The sequence below is a fragment of the Drosophila hydei genome, unplaced genomic scaffold, assembly GCF_003285905.1.
Source record: "Drosophila hydei strain 15085-1641.00,03,60 unplaced genomic scaffold, DhydRS2 tig00008128-arrow-arrow-pilon, whole genome shotgun sequence".
Classification (NCBI taxonomy): domain Eukaryota; kingdom Metazoa; phylum Arthropoda; class Insecta; order Diptera; family Drosophilidae; genus Drosophila; species Drosophila hydei.
This window is the reverse complement of record NW_022045838.1, coordinates 1429575-1452876: the sequence shown is the minus strand read 5'-3', so window position 1 is coordinate 1452876 and position 23302 is coordinate 1429575. Positions and strand designations below refer to the sequence as shown.

General features: G+C 36.1%; 1 protein-coding gene across 4 annotated transcripts in view; it reads left to right on the top strand.

Annotated features, from left to right (window-relative positions):
• Positions 1 to 23302, top strand: part of LOC111601607 (cyclin-dependent kinase 14) — a 125007-nt gene that overhangs the window by 34062 nt on the left and 67643 nt on the right. For 2 of the 4 annotated variants that reach the window (XM_023318273.2, XM_023318272.2), the window contains exon 2: positions 19934 to 20011. In XM_023318273.2, coding sequence (XP_023174041.2) covers positions 19934 to 20011 — 78 coding nt within the window. Of the gene's footprint in view, positions 1 to 5868; positions 6007 to 8724; positions 9019 to 19933; positions 20012 to 23302 lie in introns of those variants that run through there. The other 2 variants (XM_023318274.2, XM_023318275.2) reach the window with 2 other exon arrangements.

The window sequence follows — 23302 nt, the reverse complement described above, 5'->3', positions numbered from 1 at the left end:
ATGTGAAATATGTAGTATATTAAGAGTGTTATTTGCTTAATGTTTAAATGGAATGAGATATGAATATGAGTAGAATAAAAAAATAAAAATAAATATTATCTAAGCTGATGCTGGACTTAGAAACAGAGCTCGCATTTTGAGTAAAGAAATCTTGATCAGTTCTTTAATTAAAGTTAGTTAAATTGAGGCAAGAGGTCAAATAAATATACAATATAAAAATAAATGGAAAATAAGCAAATTAATTATATAAAACAAAAAAAATAATATATATATAAAAAAATGTTAAAAAAATATAAAATAGTAGTGTGAACCCGCCCTAAATGCTGGCCAATAGAATTCAGTGCCAAGCACAATATTTGGAAAAATATTAAATAATTTATGTATTTTTTTTATCTACTCTTAGAAACATGTGCACTTCAGAGCTTAAGAAAGGAAAATTCTCAAAAGTTAGTTGTTCAAAAAAATAGTAGTGCCTATTAGAAAAGGGAAATAACTTATTACATTAGTCCAAATTCATGTATTATATTTTATAAATTTTTCTCTAATATTAACTAAGATTTTTTAAACAACAAAAGCTCGCTTGATTCATATTATAAAAATAATTTTCTTTGTTTAATAATTATTTCTAAAAAATCTCAAGTTTTACTTTAATTTCCGAGCTAAATTTGTTTACTAATAAATTTCAGTATAATCCGTTATAAAGTTTCAACCATTTAATTTGCATATTATAAATCAACTTATTTCCCTTCAAAAAATATTAATTGATTTAATAATAGTTTTCACCACATAATTAAGTTAATTAAGCTTGAATTTTTTAACACAAAATCTAATTAAACTGAGCTCAACCAAAGCGCAGCTAAACTAAATCAATTCAATGCTTGCCAAACTGCAACCGCAGCTTATCAGTTGCAACTAAACCACAAGCACCAAAACCTCAAACACACACACACACACACACACACACACACACACACACACACACATTAGAACCTTTTTTTGGTTCGCTTTGAATTATGATTTCTGTGGTTTGCGCTGTGTTCGCGACGTTGCCAGCGTCGCTGAGTTTAACCAACACACAAAAATCCGGCAATGCTGTGCGGCATGTTTGTAATTGTTTGGCCACAGTTTGTTTTTGTGCCAGCCACGCCCACAATTCCGCCTGGAATTGTGCAAACTTTTAATGCCAAGTTAATGCGGATCATTAGCCAAAGTGCGTTAGCTGCAGTCGGCAGGGTTGGGTGGAGATGAGGGGAGGGATGAGTGAGCAGTGATTCCACAAATTGAACCAGTTCAGTTTGCAGTTAGCTGACAAAATGACAAGAGAGAGAGGTAGAGAGAGAAAGAGAGCGAGAGAGATAGAAGAAAGTTAAATGTGAGTCAATTACGTGAATATTGCAGCAGCAGCAGCAGCAACTATTAGTGTGTGTGCGTGTGTGTGTGTGTGTGTGTGTGTGTGTGTGTCCAGCATCCATGTGTGTTTGCTCCAATTTCAGTTATTTGTTGTTATTTGGCTCTGTATTGATTTTACGAGCAAACATTTTGTAAATGTTTTCATTATGTTCGCAGCAAAGTTTGATTACGGCCTTCCAGCTTAATAAACTTTTTGCCGCATTTATTATTTAAATGATTTTATGTGAGTGTGTCAAAGTGTGTGTGTGTCGTGTGTCGTGTCGAAGGGGGCAAACAAATTTGGGGCAACATTTCGTAGCCCAGCATCGCTTCAAAAGTCAATTAAGTGCGGACATCGGAAAGCAGCAAACGCAGACGCCGATAGACGCCACATAAGCCCAAGTGCCAAATATGCCACGCCCACATTTGCCCTTAATGGCCGCCCCGTTCCCACTCTATTCTGTGGCTTCGCCAAGAGCTGGAGCTGCTGCTGGCTTAATCCATTTCGATTTGCAATAAATTCATTTTGTTTATTCACATTTCGTATGCTCAATGTTTGACATAAAGAAAACGGAGAGAAACTCGGGAATATCCAGTTAGCAGTACTCTAAATGGGGATTTTCTATGCAGATAGAGCGAATGCCTAGAGAGTTTGCTATATAGATGTGATCTGGCATAGCTTAGACGTGCTGGAGAGTAGCTCTTAGAGCTAGTTTGATCCGAAAGGGTTGAAGGACATTGAGAGTTTAGTCTCCCATTTCTACTACTATATTTTGTTGCACTACTGTTTCTACTACTATCTCTCATACTGCTACTAATACTACTTATAATACCACTACTACTACTATTTCAATTATAACTGCTACTACTATTTCTACTATTCTATTACGATTACTACAACTGTTTCTACTACTATTGTTACAACTATACTACTTTTATTTCTACAATTTTTCTTACTGCTATTTACTTTACTACTACTATTTCTACTACTATTGCTACTACTAATTTTTCTACTGCTACGCCTAATATTATTTATTTTACTACTACTTTTTTATACTATTATTTTTACTACCATTACTTCTACTACTATTTCAACTACTACTTATGTTGCTACTAAGTACTGCTACTACTACTAAGTACTACTACTACTACTAAGTACTACTACTACTACTAAGTACTACTACTACAACTACTACTACTACTACTACTACTACTACTACTACTACTACTACTATTACTACTACTAATTGCAGTAAAAGTGCTAGAAGTTCTAGTGCTACTTCTACTATTTCTACTACTACTACTTCTGCTTCTATTTCTACTATTAATTCTTTAATTCTTTTACTACTACTTTTGCTAATACTTTAGTTACGACACTTACTAGTACTACTATTTACTTTTACTTATACTTTTTGTATACCATGAAAATCGGAAAGCTCCCAAAAATGATTTCCCTTCTTCTTTCCCTCTCTCTCTCTCTCTCTCTCTCTCATTGTAAAGGGTATTTCGTAGTCATTTCCTTGCCGAGTTAAGCAATTTTGTGGGTTTTTTGGTCTATTTGGCTTTGGGTGACGGGAGGCGTGGCATGGTTGGTTTTCGACACACGTCGTTTTCCATTAAATTTGCCAGCAGATAAACGAAAAATGTCGAGCAAAAGTTTTTCTTTCAGCCCAAAAACTCACGTGAGACTTGCTTGCCGAGCCACAACATATCCAGGGTTGCTGAGAGGGGGTAGAGGGTAGACAACTTACACACGCATGCATATTTAAATATGTGTGCTCAGGGAGAGAGAGGAGGGGCTAGGGGCTGGGGGCTGACACTGGACCACGTGGCGTATGCGTAATGTGGCGTGTGCTGCTGTCTGAACCCAAAGGACTCGCAATATTTTCCTTTTTGCGTTTGCTTTTTCGTGCTGTTGCACATTGAAAGATAAAAAGCAAAAGTTAAAACCAATTCGCACGCAATTCTCGCCCACTGTCTGCCATGCCACGCTCCTTGCTGTCCTTCGGGGAGCTGGAGTGCGTGTCACCGAGTCGAGGAGCTGTGCTGAGCCGAGCTAGAAGTCCGCCTTACCTGAGCCTAAACAAATGCAACACTTTGTTTTAACAGGCGAGGCATGACTACAAATTTATTTGTTTGCCTTCGCTCTGTGCGGTCAGGTGCGGCTCTGCGGTTGGGCCCGCGGGGCGTTCAAATGCAAAATAGCTTCGCCCTCGACTCGAAACGGGGCCACAAGACAAAAATCGAGAACACGAAAAAAAGGTTGCATAATTGAAAGAAAACTTTGGAAACTCTGGCAGTGATTAGGGTGTCCGATAAGACGGCGGGATTAGCTGCCTGCGGGGCCGAGCTGACGAAAAGATTAATGACTCTGAACGGAACTTGTGCGTGTGTGGACTTTAAAGAACTTCTCCCGTGCCACTTAGTTCGCAGCGGTCAACCAATTCAGTTCAGTTCATTCGTATTAAAATTAAAAAGTAGTTGGGCGCGGCATTTGATCTGGGTTCAAAACTACATAAAAAGGAAATTTGTGGAACTGGTAAGAAGGGAAAAACTAATATTTTAAATGAACTAAAAGTGACTTGCTGAACCACTGCTAGTTGCGTAATGGAACCAATATAGAGGGTGTAATGGAAACTACTTTGAGTTAAAAATAAATATAAGATTTATACTAACTCAAGTAATTGAAACTAGTTCATAAATGAACACTTTTACATTAGTTATATTTGAAAATCATTATCATTATTCATTGTAGCTCTTTAGTATTGCATTTATTTTTTTTTTGCATTTTGAGCTAGTTCAAAAATGAACTGGACTTAGTTCAGAGTGTTTTCAGCACCTAGTTTAATTTGGAACTACTTCCAGAACTTGCGCTAGCTTCAAACTAACTTTTAGCACTTTTTGGCATTCATTGGAACTAGTTCAAAAGTCATACTTTGTCATTCACTAACTAAACCAGACTTTAGTAACTAGATTTTGCCTCAAAATAAAGTAAATCATCAGCTGGAACCAGCTCAAAAGCTACAGTACCCTTCGAACTAGTTCTCTATGTTAAAATTAAAGCTTGTTCCAGAACTAATCTAGATCCAGCTCAAATCAGGCATTACCAATGAAACTAGCTCCATTTCGTACTCATATAAAACTTCAACTGTTATTGTGCAGTTCACATGTGAGCCAGTTCACTGAGCTGTTTTCTTTTGGAAATCAGCAAATCGAGTTTTTCATTTAATTTACTTTTCTGTTTTATTAATGTCATAAACTCGAAGCCCAAATCTAACCTACGTAACGTATGAGCTCGTGTTTAGCTGGTTTTACGGTACTTGAGGTCATATCTTTTTATGGCCCACGTCACAATCAAATGTCCATTGGCTAAAGCTCAAACCAGGCAGAAGCCAACAGGAGGTCGCCTAATCAAATTTGCGCAATTCGCTTCCTGCGGCTCCAACTTCGGTTCCTGTGTTCCCTTCACTTACAACGGTCTCCCTCTCTGTCTCTCGCTCGCACACCTGGGGGCTTATGTTTGCACGTTTCGCAACAATTTCGTTGGCTCTGTTGCTCTTTTTGTTGCTGTTGTTATTCCCAAGCTTTTAATAACTGAACAAGCCGCTCATTAATAATTTAAAATAGAGCAAAAATATGCGCGCTTCTCTTTTGCCAGCTGTGCTTATTGTTGTTGCTCTTGTTGTGAGTCCCAACGGCTGCGTTGGCCCAGTGGCGCGTGGTCGTGGTGAATTTCAATTCTGTGGATGCCAATGCACAGCGCCCACAGCAACAACAAAATATGAGAGAGTGTGAGAGAGGGAGAGAGAGCGCAAGCTGCTACTGCTGCTGCTGGTGCTTGCTCTCGCGCGGCTCGCTCTTTGCATTGGCATTCGTAGCGCATTCCTTAAGCACACGCACACGCACACGCACACTTGTGCATTCGGCTGTTTGTGGGATGCCTTCGCAGACAGCGACTCGTTGCCACCATGCTGCCCGTGCCACGTCAACACTCCCCTCGCCCACGCGGTTGACTGATGATTCATGCTTTCCGACTCTGTGTGTGTGTGGATGCTGATTGTTGTTTGTGGTTGTTGTTTGCTGTTGTTGTTGTAATACTTAAATAATTGATGATGCCCGACACTCATAGAGCAGCAGCAGCAGCAGCAGAGGCAACATCAGCATTTGTTTTGTTTTATATTGGCTTTTTATTTGTTTACTTTTTGCTGTCGCTGCCGCTGCCGATGCTGATGTCGACTGCACAGCCAGCGCTGCAGTGACGTAAGTGACGCAAAGCTGCGCAGCTGTTAAAATAGCACACAACAACAAAAACAACCTTTGCCGGCTGCGCTTACTGAATGAAATACTTTTAATAGTACGCTCAAAACTCACCACAGCAGAGCATCGGCAGCAGCGCCGGCCCAATGCAAGCCACTTGCTGACGTCGCAACGCGTCGCTGCAACTGTTGTTTCGTTTAGCTGGCACTGCTCAGTTCACAATTGAACGCTAACCGTGTCTGACGCGTCGCGCTCTGTCGAACGAACGTTAGCATCTGTGTGACGTTAGCTAACGCTCTCGCTCGCTCGCTCGCTTACTCTCACTGTCAAGTGGCTCCCAAACCTGTGACGCTGTGCGTTGTACGTCATAATATTTTGTTACGTGCTGCTGTTGCTGTTGCTGATGCTGCTGCTTCCGTTCGTTCATTCGCATTTGCCGCAGCATCATAAATCAACACCAAACAACAACAGCACCAGCAACAACAATTAGTTTTAATAATTCTGTTCGCTCTATTTTTTATTCATTCGCTCGCTTATTTATTTATTTGTATAATTTATTTGCTTTATGTGCGCGTGTGTTTGTGTTTGCTTTTTTTATTTTATGTTTTCTATTTTTCTGCCTCTTTGTTTGTTTATTTATTTGTGCAGCAGTTCCAATTAGAAACTACGTTAAAACTTGTACCGCAAAGCTAAGCCTCTCAAACTGCCTGTCCTCTCCCCTCTCTCTCTCTTTCTTACTCTTGCTTTGCTTTATATTATTTATGAGACTTTTTGCATAGTTTGAAATGCGTTCAAAAACTAATTTATTTCAACCCACTCTTACACACAAATTGAGGCTTTTTTTAAGCTTTCGCCTTTAGTTTTGTGAGTGGTAAAAAACAAAAAATTTGTGCAATTGTCACAACTAGCTTTCGGTTGGTTCCATAAGGCGAAATCTTTATAAAACTCTTTGAAATCTTGACTTTTTAAAGGGTTTAGTTCAACAAACTTATTAATATATATCTTTGAATTGATCTTGGAGATGTTATTTTGCTTTATGAAGGCTTTGTGTATCGAAAAAATAGAGAAGCTTTAGATAAGTGACGAAGTTTTGTGTGTAAAAATAACTATTAAGTGTAATTCTTACAAAATATAAAGTAAATAACGCCAGAGATAATTAGAGAACTATAATTAAATTCCTAAAATGATGCAGACTAAACTTCAATAGATATTTAGAGTACTTCCAGAAGCTTTCCAGATCAAAGAAACTTCTATAAATAACTCAATTACATTTAGTAGCTTTAAAGATGCACCAGAGCTGAATGGAAACATGTAATGCCAAATGAACTAGTTCAAAAAGTATTTTCGAATTACCAAACCCAATCAAATGCTTTCAGAAACTAAAAAAAATGCACATTTTTTCTCTATTGTTCAAGTGACAGTAATTGAACAAGTTCATTCTGAACTAGTTCTTTTGTGTAAAACTAGACAAATTCATTTTGAACTAGTTCCTTTCTTTATACATGCTATTTATATAAATAAATATTCAATATCCGCAAATGAACTAGTTCCAAAAAGTTTCATGAACAAGCTCAAAAATTTGCCTTAAGTCACGAAGTTTTTCTATAGTTTCAAGAACAAGATCAAAATGCCTCTCCAAAACCCAGAAAAGTAAAGCTTAAAAGTCATTTTAAAAATAAATTTCAGTAAGTTCAAAAGTTTGCTTAGCTGAAGATTTTATTTCAACAAACTCCAAGAACAAGTAAATATTATTTATATGAAAATATTAAATCAGCTTTAATATTTGCCTTCTGGTAAAAAGTGAGGCCAAAAAGTTTCTCAGAATCATAGTTGACTATATAAGGAATGATATATTTGCCATGTGAAAGCCAACAAAGAATCCCAAGAATTTTGGCTAAAATATTTGCATTTGTTATCTATAAAATTCGGTTTAAAAATAAACTATTTTGACCTAGATAAATAGTGTAAGCACTATTAACATTCTTATCTCAGTCTTTCGTCTGCTTCAGTGTACCAAAAAAAAACTTGGCTAAAAGGAACTGAGAGCAAGAAACTTGGCTCAAATGCAATTTGCATGCAGCTTGTGACGCAAATGCTTGAGTGCATTGCGTGTCAAACTGTATGATGGCTTATCAATTGCGTTGAGCTGCTTCTTATGGCGACGTGCCTTTGACCCAGAAGTCTCACAACATTATAGACTAGCCCCGACGACCCCTGGCCCCCTGCATCGCCAACAGCGCCTTGGCCAACACGACCTATGTAACCAAGATTGTGTATACGTAACGTATTAATTGAAGCCGCCAAAAGACGCTACGCTTGCCCGGGCGCTACGGCAAGAGTGAAACGAATTGAATGTGCAAAGAGAGCGCGTTACGAGAGAGCGCGCCATCGAGTGTGGTACGCAGGCACGCACGCCAAGCCGGCGTGTGGAACTTAAGAGCGTTTAACTGTGCTCTCTCTCTCAATGTTCGTCCGCTTGCTCGAGCGCTCTCTCTAGCTCTCTTGGCGTGCTGCATTTGCTGCCACCCACCCCAAAAGCAGGTGGCGCCCTTGCGCTACTTTCATGTTGGGCTTTGCTTTCAGAAAAAGAAGAACGTAAAAACGTAAGCGTAACGTAGTATCTCGTTGACCTCATTTCGTGTGCGAAACTCAACGCGGCAGGTTGTGTGCAGCTCCCGCAGCCGGCTAACGGTAAACGACAACGACAACGACTCTGATGGCAAACGGCGTAACAGTCGAAATTCCTTTAAATACGTACGCGTCACGCAGTCAACGTTCGCGTCACTCGCCATATTCAAGTTAAATGTCAAAGTGTTTGCATTCAAGTTGAACTCTTAACCTCGTAGTGTGCGTCTCTCTGTGTGTGTGCGTTAAGTTTATGATTTCGTGCTTAAGCGAATTTTGGTTTTTTAAGTTGTTTTTGTTGTTTTGATTTGTGAAGCTACCAAGAAAACACCCTCAACAATAACAACCCTTAAGAGGACCCCCTCTGCCGCTCTGATTGTTGTTGTCGTTGTTGCTGCTGTTGTCTGTGGCTCGCAATATTTAATGCTGTTGTTGCTATTGTTCTTGTTTTAGCTAGAATTTGACCTCGTTCGAGCTAGTCCATAAATCGGCCGATAACACACCAATATAGATAAAGTGCCATAAAGTGAAATTTTAACTTGTAGCGAAAATGTTTGCCATAAAATAAAAGTGTTTACAAACAAAGCCGAAAAACAGCTAACATAAAAAAAAACACCTCAAATTAGCAGCTCTCAGAGAAACTGCTAAAACATCAAATTTTCCGTCGACACCTGAGCGAAAGAAACGGCCTCAAAATTGCCGAATTAATAAATCAACCCACAAAGCTCAACAACAACAATTTTGCCGGTGCGTATTAAATCAATTAAGCAAATTGATTGAATAAAAATATTTTAAAAAAAAATTGTTTTAAAATTATAATATTCAAACGCTGGCAACACTCTCAAGCTGTTTGCTCTGCTTAATATATTTGCGCTTGATTTACAGCCAGCGAAATAAATGTGGAATTTTTTTAGTAAACAAAACATTCAACTTGATGCCCAGACTGATGGCAACAGTTCGCATTCGCATTCGCATTCTTTTTTCTCGTTCTTAAACTAACATTAAATATAATTTGATATTTTTATTTATAAACTTTTGGTTTTTTATGCCATTTTATTTTTTTTGCTAAATTTAATGCTCGCCATAAACAGTTGGAAAGGCTTAAGCAAAAGCTAGTTTTGTAATTGTTTTCATTAATGTTATGCCATACATATGTATTTATATATATTTTTATGATAAAGCAACTTTAGTCAGCTGAAATATGGGGCGAAGTCTTAAGGCGTTTCGAAAAACCGTTTGCAAACTATTTTGCTTTTCTACTTTCTACTTTTCTCAAAAGACTTTTTAATAGATTAATTCATATTACAATTTTATTCGACTTTAATTTATAGCTTTTATAACATATTTTAAAAATTATCGTAAATATTAAAACTTGTCTATCTTTTTCTGATAGATTCCAAAGAATTTTTATATTTTATTGTGTTTAATAAGTCGGAACAGTTCTTTTAAAAGGCTTTATAGGGCTCTATATATCATATGCTAAGCATAAACTTTACCTATTAATTTATATATTCTTTATAAATAATTTGAGTTAATATATAATATTTATGCTTAGTATATGATTTAGATTAGTTAATTTAATTTGAAATAAATAAGTATACAATTTTTTAAAAATAAATATTATAATAAACTTCTAATAAAATATTTAATTTACATACAATTTTATCTTAAAAACTTTTGCTATATATTTATAATAATTCTTTATAATATTCATACAATATCCTTTGAAGTTAACATGAAATTATTATTTAGATTTATTTTAAAAAGTTTCTTATGTACTATTTAAAATTCAAATAATATTTAAATATTGTTTTCTTGTGACACTCAAGCCTAATCAGAAATAAATAATATTATTAACGCTTCATTATTCAAACAATTTTCTCACTATATTTTTGGCTAATCAAATTTTCCAGCTCGTTTAGGAATTCATTAGAAAAAGTTTTCTAATCCAATAATAATTTAATTGCTTATTAATTATAAATTCTCATTAGTGCTGCAACATTTGACCAAAATTCCTAGTTAAAAGCAATTTAAAGCGCAAAAGCTTCAAATTTCAGAAAGTTATTTTTTTTTTCTTTTCGAATATTTTACATGGCAAGTGGAGCATAAAAAATGCGCTCAAAATAAATAAATATATATTTTCAATATGTGTAAAAGCCCATTTGAAATGCTGAACAAATATTAAATGACAGACAAAGAGAAATAGAGAGGGAGTGTGGAGAGAGAGAGAGGGAGACAGCGAGTTAACTGCGCTGCATCAAAGTAAACTTTATTTAAATTAAGCGCAAATATTTTGACACGTCGACAGTTGAAATAAAACAAAATGAAATATATTGCAACAGCAGCGGAACGAATGGAATGGAACGAAATGGCAAACGAAACTGCATATAAAAAAGCTTACATATTTTATGCACGAATTGGCAAAAAGCCTGCGGCAACAACGTTATGAACAATGCACCCAACTCTCTCCATCTCTTTCACTCTCCTCCTTTCTCTCTGGCACAGCCCTGCACAGTCTGGCTTGGCAACTCATCTCAGAGGCGTTTGTAACCGGCTTAAAGACTTCGAACAGCCTCGATTTTAATGGCATTTCAACGGCTCGTTGTTGTAGCTCTCGTTGCTCCCCTTGTTGCTGCTGTTGTTGTGCAATTGAAATTAATTCAAGTTAAATTGAACTTTTTATTAGAACATTGACCCAGCCACGACGTCAAACGGCAACAGCAGCAGCAGCAGCAACAGCAACAGCAACAGCAACACATGCAAAGCAGTCGCTGCTCTAATCAGCTGTTAAATCAGTTGTTTAATCAGCTTTATATAACTCTCGATAAGCAGAGTACACAGACACATACGTACATATAGTATGTGCATATATATATATATATATTGTATATTATCTGTCTGTGAACATTATGCCGAAAATAACACAAACACTTCCGTTATCGTAGCAGCAGACAGCAAACATTATAATCAGAATTCATTACAATTATTCAACTGGGAACTAGAAGGAATTCGCTTTTGGCGTGGGTGGCTCAACCAGTTGCCATGATGTGAATCTTGCGAAGTGGAAAATAACTAAAATATACTCATAAAACTAATCTCAATAGAGTTTTATCGTACTACATTTCCATGGTCATTTCAATCTGATTCTTATCCAAACTTTATCTCCTTACATTTCGCTTACTTTTCTTCTTCTTCCTTTTATAAAATTTAGATAACATTTTTTTTTTCAATTTCAATCTCTATCTCTATCTCTATAATTTAGATTAAATTTTTTTTTCAATTTCTATCTCTATCTCTATCTCTATCTCTATCTCTATCTCTATCTCTATCTCTATCTCTATCTCTATCTCTATCCCTATCGCTATCTCCTTCTCTCTCTCTCTCATTATCTCTCTTTCTGCTATCCTCATATCTATAAATTTCTCATTCTCCCCTCGCTAATGCGATTTGAGTTTGATTTATTGGACGAGACACAAGGAACTTGTTCAGTTTGTTTTGGCTTTGCCTCAACCAGTTGCACGCAATTTAATTAGACGTTCGACTGGCTGCAATTACTTAAAGCCGCCTTCTAAATAATACGCATATATATATATAAATATATATAAATAAATATATATATATATATATAAGTCGAGAGATGTTTCGTTTCTCGTTGGCATTAGGCCTGGGGCCAATGAGCTGTGTCTCCATATTTCTGATGGCTAAATCAATTAGAAAGTTAAGCTGAGGCTGAGTGTAATTAGGATTACCTTTTTTCACTTGCTATAACATGGACTATGTATGTGTGTGTGTGTATACGTGTGTATTTGTATGTGTGCTATATATGTTTTTATTTTATGAATTTTAATTAAGTTTCGTTCATTTGGCGATTTGGCAAGCTGATAAATGGCTAACAGGCACGCAATTTGGCTGTTCTGTTGTGTGTATGTGTGTGTGATGTGTGATGTGTGTGTGTGTACCATTAAAACAGGTGTGTAATATCATAAAAATTGAGGCGTAGCTCAAAGCTGAGTCTAAGGTTTGGGCCAACTTGCATGCAACTGGTTGACTAATTTTGTAATTTTCTTTTATTTTTTTGTTGTGGGGCGGGTTTCGGTGCCTTTATCGTCCACGCCCCATCTGCACGCCGCCCACTTTGACCATAATTTGCCATGCGATTTCTTGTTGACGATAAAGAAAATATAGTTCTATATGGTAATAAAACTTGTTTCATTGCTGCATAATAAATATATAAATATATATATAAGACGCTAAATGCCAAATTAATTTTCCCCCTTGGCTGAGCTCGTTTAATGTGCGTTTGGCTTTATTTTTTGTTTATTTTGCGTTTTTCTTGATGGTTTTTAAATTTTACGACTTGTCCAATAAATGTGTGAGCCAAATAAAAGGGGTGCGAATGGCGGCGTTGATTGATCAAAATGATTCGGATGCGATGCAGAAAAAGTGAGGGAAATGAAGAAAAGCACTGAAAAGAGAAATTAAATGAATACAGAATATTAATATGTGAATGAAAGACTCGCTAAAAGTTCAATTTGTATTTTGAATATTTGAAATATTTATTGAATTTATTTAATTGCTGAATTGAGCGAAATAATCACAATGGGTAAACTGAAGAACGTTTCCGAACAAACTTTTTTCGTAAGCTATTTTTGCAAAATTTTTTAAAAATATTTGCTAGAGTGCCACAGAAACCAATTATGTTTTATTTGAAGAAGAATAGAGTAGAGTCAAATGGAAAAATGGATTATAGCAGTTTAGCTGGAATTATATAGAAAATATTTAGTATTAATGGAGAACGTAAAGGCTACGCTAATGCAGCGCAGTTTAAATATACAATTTACTTTATTTATATATATTTATATATACATTTGTTATTTATTTAATTTATATATATCAGTTATATTATTTTTATATTTTTATATATACAACTTTTTTATTGAAATCGTTATAAATATTTAATGACATTTTTTTAAAGCTGTTCTTTGTTTTTTAGTTAAACGTTTTCGATTTGATTTGCTTTTGTTTAATTTTACATTAAGTATTTGGCAATTTGGTTTAATTACTTTTAAATGCATTTCAATTAATATTGCATAACAGGCAAATACAAACATATATATGTATGTGTCTCTATATATACACATATATTGCTGTTTAATCCCGTTGCTAATCTGTGTTACATACATCTGGCGTGGCGTAAAAAGGATTATGCAAATACCAGCAAAATTTGTCATTAAATATTTTCGCAATTTTATTGAAATTTAATGCGATTGTGCGTCACTCGCTCTGCCCCTCCATCTCTCCCTGTGTGCATTGACATTTATCAATCCCCGTTGAACAGTTGAGGCTACAAGCCGCAAGGCTTATCAATTATCCAGCTGCATTCTGTTCAAGCAGGACGTGGACGAGGACGAGAACGAGGCCGAGGACCTCTTGTGCGCGTCCATTGACAGTTCAGTCGGTCGAAGGCCAAAGGGCTTACAACCTCACTCGCTGGCTATTTTCGGCTATCAGAAGTTGTTGCCATTGGCAAAATGTCTACACGTCATTTATAAGCCATTTAATCAGCGGTCCATTCAATTCCGTCAGTTGGCTGCACTTTAAACCTCTATTTTTGGCCAGCAAAGAGAGCGAGAGAGGTGGAGACTTGCTCTCTCCAGGCTCTCGCAATTAGTCAGCTGCTGTCGCCAAGTGTCAAAATATTTCGCATGAACATTTTCTACAGAAAATCTATTTTCTCATGCTGCCGATTTTCACTTGGCCGTGCGCCCACAAAACTGACAGACGCAGCTGTACGCAAGAGGGGGGTTAGTAGCCTGGGGGGCGTGGCTGGTGGTGCTGCTGCATGAGCCATGAGCGTGCATGACCAAAATGTCACGTATACGTCGTGTGGCACGCCACGGCTCGCAACAGTTTCGCCAGCTCGCATGTCATCAGTTGCCGCTAGCCACGCCCACCCCAGTCCGCCCTTTCGCTTCTCGGCCGAGGTAATTACGTCATTAACAAGAAATTTAAAAAGTGCTCATCATTTCATTTGCTGCCACAATCTATTTATATCACCTGCCCTGCCAAAGGGTATTTCGCTCTGCTGATCAACTTTGCGACATTTCTATATAATATTAATGCCATTACGTATAATTTTATTTACCTTAGTCATTGAATTATTCATATTTCATAGTTGGGTGTACTTTGTCTTGCCTTTGGTTTATCAACTTGACTCACCTGTGCGCAATACGTGAAACAGTTCTGCACTTATCAACAAGTGGGTTTTCAAGCGAAATGCGTGAATTATAAGTAGAGCTAGCAAATTTAGTGAAAATATCAAAAATATTCAAGGAATTTCCTAGATAGCTGAAACATATGTTTCTGCAGCTGCGAATGCCTGAGATATGATCGAGCTATGCTAGGCAGCTCTGGTATCATTTGTTTGGAAATGCGATAGGCAGAGCCATAGGGAAACTATAAACAGTCGTATAATAGTGGCTATAGTATGTATAGTAAATGTTTCATTTATATATTAAAAGGAATTTAGATTTGTTTCTGTAACAGTTCAGTGTGTAGTCGAGGCTCTATAAGTTGTGTAGCTCACTATCTACTTGATACTATATGCTGTAGTGTTATTTACTCTAAAGTATTATAAATTTACTAAACGAGCTCTGCTTGAAAAGTAAATCGAATATTTGTGTTATTTTCTTTAAATTTGTTGGAGAATTCTTGCTTCACAACTTGGAGTAGGCAAATCACTTTCAATCAAAATAGCAAAATGATCAAACTCTTTGACATAAGTGAGGCCACATAAAACTCTAATTTTAACTATTTATAATCCACGCAAATGCAACTTTTGCTATACTTTTTGAGCACTCCTCGTATATATAGATTGACTTAGCTGAAAAATATATATTTCCATATGAGTAGAGGCATCTATATATGTAACTCATATATTTTATACTACTCCATATATACTGTCTACTTGTTACTATATTATACACTATTAAATACCCTGTAATATGCACTGTATAAAGGCGCTTTAAGCGCTTATAGATTGCATCAGATTTGCAGTGATTCTAGCTGCGTTTTCTTTATGTTTCTAGTTAGTAATTTTGCTGAAAAACTTAAGAGGAATTCATTAAGAAAGAGGTAGTTTCATTAATTTTCATCCTCATATTATATCTCCCTAACTTATTCAGTTATAAATTGTTAAATAATTTTCCATTTGATTCGCTTTATTTGACTAAATTAGCTAAGCTAAATTATGTAATTGAGCAAACAGAAATCAAATTTTTCGTTGTTCCAAGTAAAAGATTCCACACAAGTCTAGTCATATATAATGATAGAGCAATTCAAAAGAACCGTTATATGTATATATAAAAATCGCTAAACTTGTAATTAAGTCGAATCTGTAATTGTGAGTTGTTGGCTGAAAGGTACAGTGGCTATTCGCATGTAATTAACAGGCAGTTAATTATGGTCAATTGGGAAATTCGTGTGGCGCTAATTGGTTGTGAAAAGCGGTTCGTATACTGCTGTCAATCACTGTAGCGATTGCTGTCTGTGCTAAGAGCAAGGCGCCAGGGCTATTGAACTCGTCAATTTTCGTCTGCTTTTGACATTGATGCCAAATTGCAAAGTTTGATTTGAATGCGGTGCGGGCGTGTGTGTGTGTGTGTGTGTCTGTGTCTATGTGTGTGTCTGTGTGTGTGTCTGTGTGTATTCGTGCAACTCATTAATGCAACTAGCAGCAGCAACGAGCTGCTACAACTGCAAGTGAAGCATCTGCCGGAAAGTTTTCGCAGCGCCTTTTGCAGTCTTAATTAAATAAGTTTGACGTAGCTGCAACTTCCACTTGCAGCTTGTTGCAACTCATTTTGCTTATTTGCCGTTTTAGTCGAAAAAAAAAACTTTTTGCAAACAACTTTAATGGGCTTTTAAAAACAAGCAACGACAACTGCGACTCATTTAATGCAAATGCAATTGTCGATTCTCTCTCTCTCTCTCTCGCGTCTCTCGCTCTCTCGCTTCTAATGCCTAGCTCTAGAACAATTTGTCAGTTCGACATTCGGCATTTGCATATTGCAGTTGCTGGCAGCAACAGTGCCTGCAATTTGTATGCAATCGCTCGCGTTATTCAAGCCAAGGCCAAAAGGATCATAATCTGTTTGCCAGCACTCGTAGAGACAAGCCAAGCTATTGGCATTGTTATTGCTGCTGCTGTCGTTGTTGTTGTTGTTGGTAAGTTTTGCTCGTTGATATCATAATTTATACCACGTGAAAATTGTGTGTGTGGCTGGGGTATGCTGCAAGTCTTGTGAGGGTCTTTAATAGGCGAACATCTGAGAGGAGGGTATCAAGTTCGTTTTTGATCTATTGACATTTAGTTGTTTACAGCTTTGAATATAGCTACCATATCTAAATGAAGTTCTGTTTTTTTTTTGCTCTATTGGCCTCTCCCTCTCTCTCCTCTTCTACTATTTCATATTATGATTTCATAGATTCGTCTTGTATCTTTCTCTATAACTCTATTGTTGGCTCTTACTTTAGCTCTATAGTTCGCTTTGTCATTTTCCGTCTCTATCTCTCTCATTCGAGCTCTCTTTGTTCTGAACTCTATCGCGCTTGTTCCCTCTCTCTATGTCAATCATCATAGTTCGCTCTCTCTTTTTGTTTCTATTATTTGCTCTCTCTTTATCTCTATCGTTTGCTCTCTTTCTCCCTCTTTCACTCTGTCTCTTTGTGTGCCTCTTTCATCCTCTCTCTCTCTTAGTCTCACTTCTCTTCTATCTTATTTGTATCATAGTTTACTTAAGCTTTTACGCTTACTTTTTCATAGTTTCTATTTCTGCTTTTTTTCTCTCCCATATTTCTACTTCTTTCTTTCTCTCTTTTCATGTTCTTGTGCCCACTTACACTTATAGTCTCAATATCTGTATAACTCCTATTCACATTCACACAATCTATCGCCTCTCTATGCGATTTTCAGCAATCGAACTGAACTGAAATATTTGTAAATAAATATATACAAAAGGAATTAAACACACCTGGCTGCAGCATATGCTCCAGTCGAGCAGGCTCAACTTGGATAATACCCTCATTTGCAGTAGTTGCTGTGGTTTGGCTTATGATTTTGAATGATTTCGAACAACAACAACAACAACAGCGCTAGCAATCTATGAGCTTATAGCTATGAGAGTGTGCCTTTAATTGAGTTGAAGTGCTCGATATGCATACAGACATGAGAGAGACGTGAGACGTGCATACATATATGGTCATGTATGTATATCCATCGAGTCTATCTATGAATTGATGGCATAAATTGCTTGCGCTCGACTTGTCTGCATTGTTGTTAAGCCAAATTGCTTTTGACAACAACAACAATAATAATAATAATAATAATAATGGACACTACAATAACAGTGGGCTATCGTTATGGCGAGCGACACTGAAGAGTCACTTAGCCAATGATTTAGTACTGTAAAAATATTCTACACAAAGTGTATATTTTTATGTTTAATTGTTGCTGTCGCTGGCATTGGGCGGGCCGTCAAGGTGGCTGTCCATCGTCCATCGGCGTGGCATGCAGCATTATGTGGCATCATTCACATCAATGCCAAAGTTTTGGTGCTCATGTTTCAAGTGGAAGAGTTTTGATAAATGACTTTTCGAGTGCCAATTTCCTGGACAAAACTTGTCCGGCATGCAAATGAAGCAATGCCAACTGTACAAACCAGTTGCCATTGGCCGAGCGGGCCAACTGAAGTGTGCATAATGTGGAGAAGTGCATCGATTGAATGTTTATAATAGAAACTTATATGAAAACAAGGTTGAAATATATTTCATGACTTCAAATTCTAATGACTGGTGCAACAATAGTATTAAATGTGCGCTTGTAGGCAGTGCCTGACTAGAAGATGCCCGGTACAAGCAAAGGAGTGGCTATTTAAAAGCTAATTCTAGCTTTATTTCAGCTTCTACTATACGGTCAGATCTTTAACTCAGGCTTACATAGGTTGCCTTAGTAGTAAGTAGTAATAAGTGGGTAGATAGTGTAGTTAGGGATAAGTAAGTAGTAACTAGATGCTAAAATTTGCTTTTATACTAAGATTTCTCATAACTTCTATAAGAATGATTCATTTGCCATCATTCAGACTATTTTCTTTATGTTTTTTCTCTATTTATTATATTTTATAATAGCTTCCTATAATTTTTTTTTTTTTCAAATATATTTTTCTCACAAATTTTTTGAAAGAATGTATACAAATTTCTTCTCGAACACTCTCCAGTATTTAGAAACTTCAATCTTGACTCGAATTGCTTAAAATTGTTGTTGAATCTAACATTAAAAGTTGTTTGCATTCGAACTTAACTTTAAGATACATTCGAAAGGTTTCATGATTCTCTGGTTCTTAATATTAAACAAATATAACTCTGTAGAAACTACAGAAACTTAATCAAGCAGAACAATTTTTTTACTTACTAAAAGCTCAATTAATTCTACATTCAAATTTAAATTAAATTTAAATAAAATTTTCTTACACATATCGCGCATCTTAGCTTAAAGCATGTAAGGCAATAGTAATTAGAGAGTTGAAATGTTTTTTATGTATGGCATGTTTATGTAAAGCTACGTGCCAAAATTTATATTTTTATCTTTTAAAGTTCTCGAGTAATGCTGAAAAAAGTAAAGTTTAAAAATGGAGAAAATGGAAGAAGTTAAGCAAAGCCAAATCATAAACTAAGACTGCTTATGGCATAGACTTATATACACATGTATATATTTAAATTTAAATTGAATTTGCTATAATTTCGGCTCACATTTAAGCGGAAAAGTTGTTAATAATTGTGCATAAATAAAACAAATATCAAAATATATAATTTATAAATTGACTTTGGCAAAAGCACTTGACATGTTGATTGGATAACCAGTCGATTGTGCACATGCAAATGAATGAATCTATAATACAGTTAGTTTAACTGTGCTAACCGAATCATTATGCCAATCAACGAGCCAGCTAAATAGCGCCAGCCATAATAAACAATAGCAAACAGCTGAGACAACAGCAACAGCAGCAACAACAATTGCGCCCTTTAAACAGATGTGGTTAAAATAAAAAAAGTTTTACACAATTTGCATGGCTCACTGGACGCTGAAATAAGTTGGTTAAATGTTACAATGGTCAAACAACAACCAAATTATATAACTCAATTACGAATGCACACAAATATATATATAGAGAGAGAGATATATATGTAAAGAGAGTGTGTGAGTTGCTTGACTATAAATACAAACAGCAGGCGCCCCACGCCCCACCCTATTGGAGTCTATAGAGCCGTCAACAAAATGCATTTCTATTTTGAAGTAGTTTTTCATTTGAATTTTACATTGTAAATTGGCTTTTCATTTGGAAATGTGCGTGTCTCCAGTCCCTCCAGTCGCTCCCTACTTATCTATTTATTATTATGGCACACCACGCTCCACTGATTTATGTTAATTTGTAATGTCAACTTTCGTGTTGTTGTTCGCTGCGCTGCGTGTTTTGTTTTATAATTGTAAGCGCGAGGGCATTGCGTAATAAAAACAAAGCCATCTCTCTATCCACAACTTTAAGAATATCAATCAATGGGCAAAATACTAAAGTTTTTCCACAATTTTTCACATTTTCCTTTACAGGCGTCACAATGCGGGAGAAAAAAGGCGGCGCCCTGCAGAAGCTCAAGAAGAGGCTATCGCACAGCTTTGGCAGATTAAGTGAGTAGAAGTTATCGATAAATGCAATCGATAAATTACATCTAAGGGCACTTTAAACTTTGTCCAACCCCAAACAACAAAATATTTATTAATCCAACCAACTCTAAACAAACAAAAGCTAAACTACAATAAATCAACAACAAAAGCTAACCATAAATGGGCAGCACGAAAAGCACGAAAAAAAGCCAAGCTGACAGAAGCCCAACAGAGCGTTGTCTGCGTGTGGGTGCAGCGCGCCATACAATGGACTTATGTATAAATTTTATATATATACATATATATATATATATAATTTTTACAATGGCTACATAAAGTTGGGCGTTGCATTGAGCAATGAGAAAATGTCGCGCATGAATCATGCACAATATATATATATATAAACATATATATATATATATATCTATAATTCTCAAACGCTGAGAAACTGCGCGCTTGAGCGTGGCAACAAAGAATAAGCTTATAAATTAGATGCATAAAGATTACCTTGGATATATGCAAAACAAGCCTCTTAGCTGTGTGTGCTTTGTGTGAATTGTGATTCAATATTTATATAGGCAGCGAGTGTACTTTATGTTCTCCAGCTTTATAAAATGCATTTCCTGGCATTCAAGTTTTAATTTGAGTTCGAGTGTTGGCTCATTTTTTCTTTGTATCAATTAAGGTCTGAAGAGCGTACTTCTCTCGATGCTTCTTTGTATTGCATTATCAGATTTTGTAGTCATTTCTTTCTTAAGCGGAAGCTTCATTGCGAAATCAATCGAGCTCTTTCTTCCTCAGAGATCAGAGAGAGAGAAGACTCAGTCGAAGTAAGCCCTTCTCTCTCTGTTCTCTACTCGCTGGCTGCATCTCTGCCTTTCTCATATACTTCTGAAATTACTCCTTATTACTCCTCCCTCTTGTCTACTCTCAGAAGAGCCTTATATTTGCTCAATTCTGCTTTGTGTCGCTTTCGTAAACGTTCTACAGACAGACGTTGTATTCGATTGAACCTAAAGCTGCAGCTTGAGCATTCTTTCTCTTCAGCTGAGCTATTTCTAGATAGATCATATTCTTTATATTTGAAAACAATTTATTAAGCTTTATTTATCTAAGATATGCTTCAACTTTAACTTTTCGTTCGCCAAGTTTCATAAATTGTAAGTAGTTTATTTGTAGCCATTGCAAATGAGAAAATATTTAAAGCCAAAGCGCAATTTGGGTAAACTTTATTAGCTTCAGCGAGCAAGCCATAAAGCTAGCTTGGCCAAAGCAAAAGTTGCGAAATTTCTATGGAAATTTGAATCTAGTTGCAAAAAGTTGCTGCCTTAAACACATTTGCGGCACGTGCAAACACCAATAGGCAACGAAAGCACAAAATTGAGGCAACAGCCGAAATATTATTAGAACTTACGTCCGCAGTTATGCACGGAGCTGTCAAAGCTGCCAAACAGTGCGTCAAACGCATGGAAAACTGTGAAAACACGAGCAATTGGAAAACAAATGTTTGCTGCGAATGTTGAATCATTTGCCAAAGCATTTAATGGTCAAACAGCAGAGCAGCAGCGGCAGCGGCAGCGGCTACCCCCTTGGTAATTGAATGCAGCAGCTGAAACTGACTCTGACTGACAGCTGGCAAGGCGCACAGACAGACAGTCGAAAGATGAAATAAATGGTGTATAATCCACAATATGCACGCTAATACGTCTGTTAGCCAATGCAATTGCAGTGCCCCCACTCCTCCCTCTCCCACTCTCATTCACTCAACTGTTAACTGCACTTTTTGGTGGAATATTTTGTATTTGCCTCGCTGAAATTCCATAGTTCTTGTTTGAGTTTACCCTGTAGCTGCAGTGAGCTAGAGGTGAGGTATATTAAAGTCGTGTTGTGCTCAAAACAAACTGAAAGGGGAACGGAATATATTTATAAATGTTATATAACTATAGATAAACGATTTATAAGAAATAGAAATAGAAAATTTATAAATATTTCCTCTTTGATTTGCTTTTCATTAAAACACAACTTTAATAAAAATTTATCAAAGCTAATGTAGTATATACATTGGTAAAGAGTTGTACATGGGTAGTTTGAATAGTTCCTTTAAAAAAAAGAAGCTACATTTGGCAATTTGTTGGGAATTTAAAAGAATTTTAAGCATATACTATAACATTTTTATGAATTAAGTAGAGTTCGAACCTTGAACTTAGTGCGTTTAGGCGCAGACAACATCTTGTTGCTGAATATAAGTGAAGTTAGAAAGCCAAAAACTAAGTTAAATTTGTTTAAAAAATATTTTTTTAATTTTGCCAACTTTTGACATAATTCTCTTAAAAGTAGTTATATAGAGCTGAGAGTTTACTCAGCTTAAAATCCTTAAATATTGCCAAGTTTATTATCTATCTATTAGTTAGTTAGTTAGCATAAAGATTTCCTCTATATTTATTACTTTTTTGTTTTCTGTTAACTCTTCCTTATTGAAGTTCAATCAATTGTTTGGTTGACTTTAAAGTATATGTTTTACTTTGAAGAGTTTTAATATTTAATTTTTTATTTGAATTTATATTTATATTTATTTGAAATTTGGCTCTACAATACGTATGGATTCTATGTAAATTCTGCAGCACAATTTAAATAGAATAGTTTTTAGTTATTGATTTAGATTTAGTGCTCTATTTAGTTTATATTTTTGTATATAGATGCTATATAATAGTTTAGAGTTCAAGCATGATTTACATATTTATGCAAAGCTTTAGTGTCTCTTCAATTTCAAAATTTCAAATAGTATTTTCCATTTCGCCAAAGCACGCTCTACGCTTTGTTTAAGGAGTATCAACTAGTTGATCAGGCTAAGCGCTAGCTGGCCTTCCATTTTTTTCTGTCATGCTTGGTTTGGGGCGCCACAGTGATTCCGTATAGCGAATAGTTGCTGTCGCTGTTGACTCACCAAAACTCGTTTCGGGTTGCGGCATGCGGCTAATTGTCTCGCAACGCCCACAAGTCAATGTTGTTGTTGTTGTTGTTGTTTTAGTGCCTACTCTTGATATTCGCGTTTCAGAAACAAGTTTTAGCTTTGTCTTCAGAAAAAACCGCTTTATGTGAGCCAAGCCAGAAATAGCTAAAAACAGCTGTTAAACGAATAGAGAAAGAGCGAAAGAGGGAGTCTGAGCTAATGGGCAGCATTTAGATTAGTATTGAGTGTGACCATATTTGGCAACAGCTATTGATTGCCTAATATGCAATAGGGTCACATTTGAAAACGATATTCCAGTTTCTAGGCTAACAAAAAATGAAGCTATAAAAACTTAATTTTAAAGG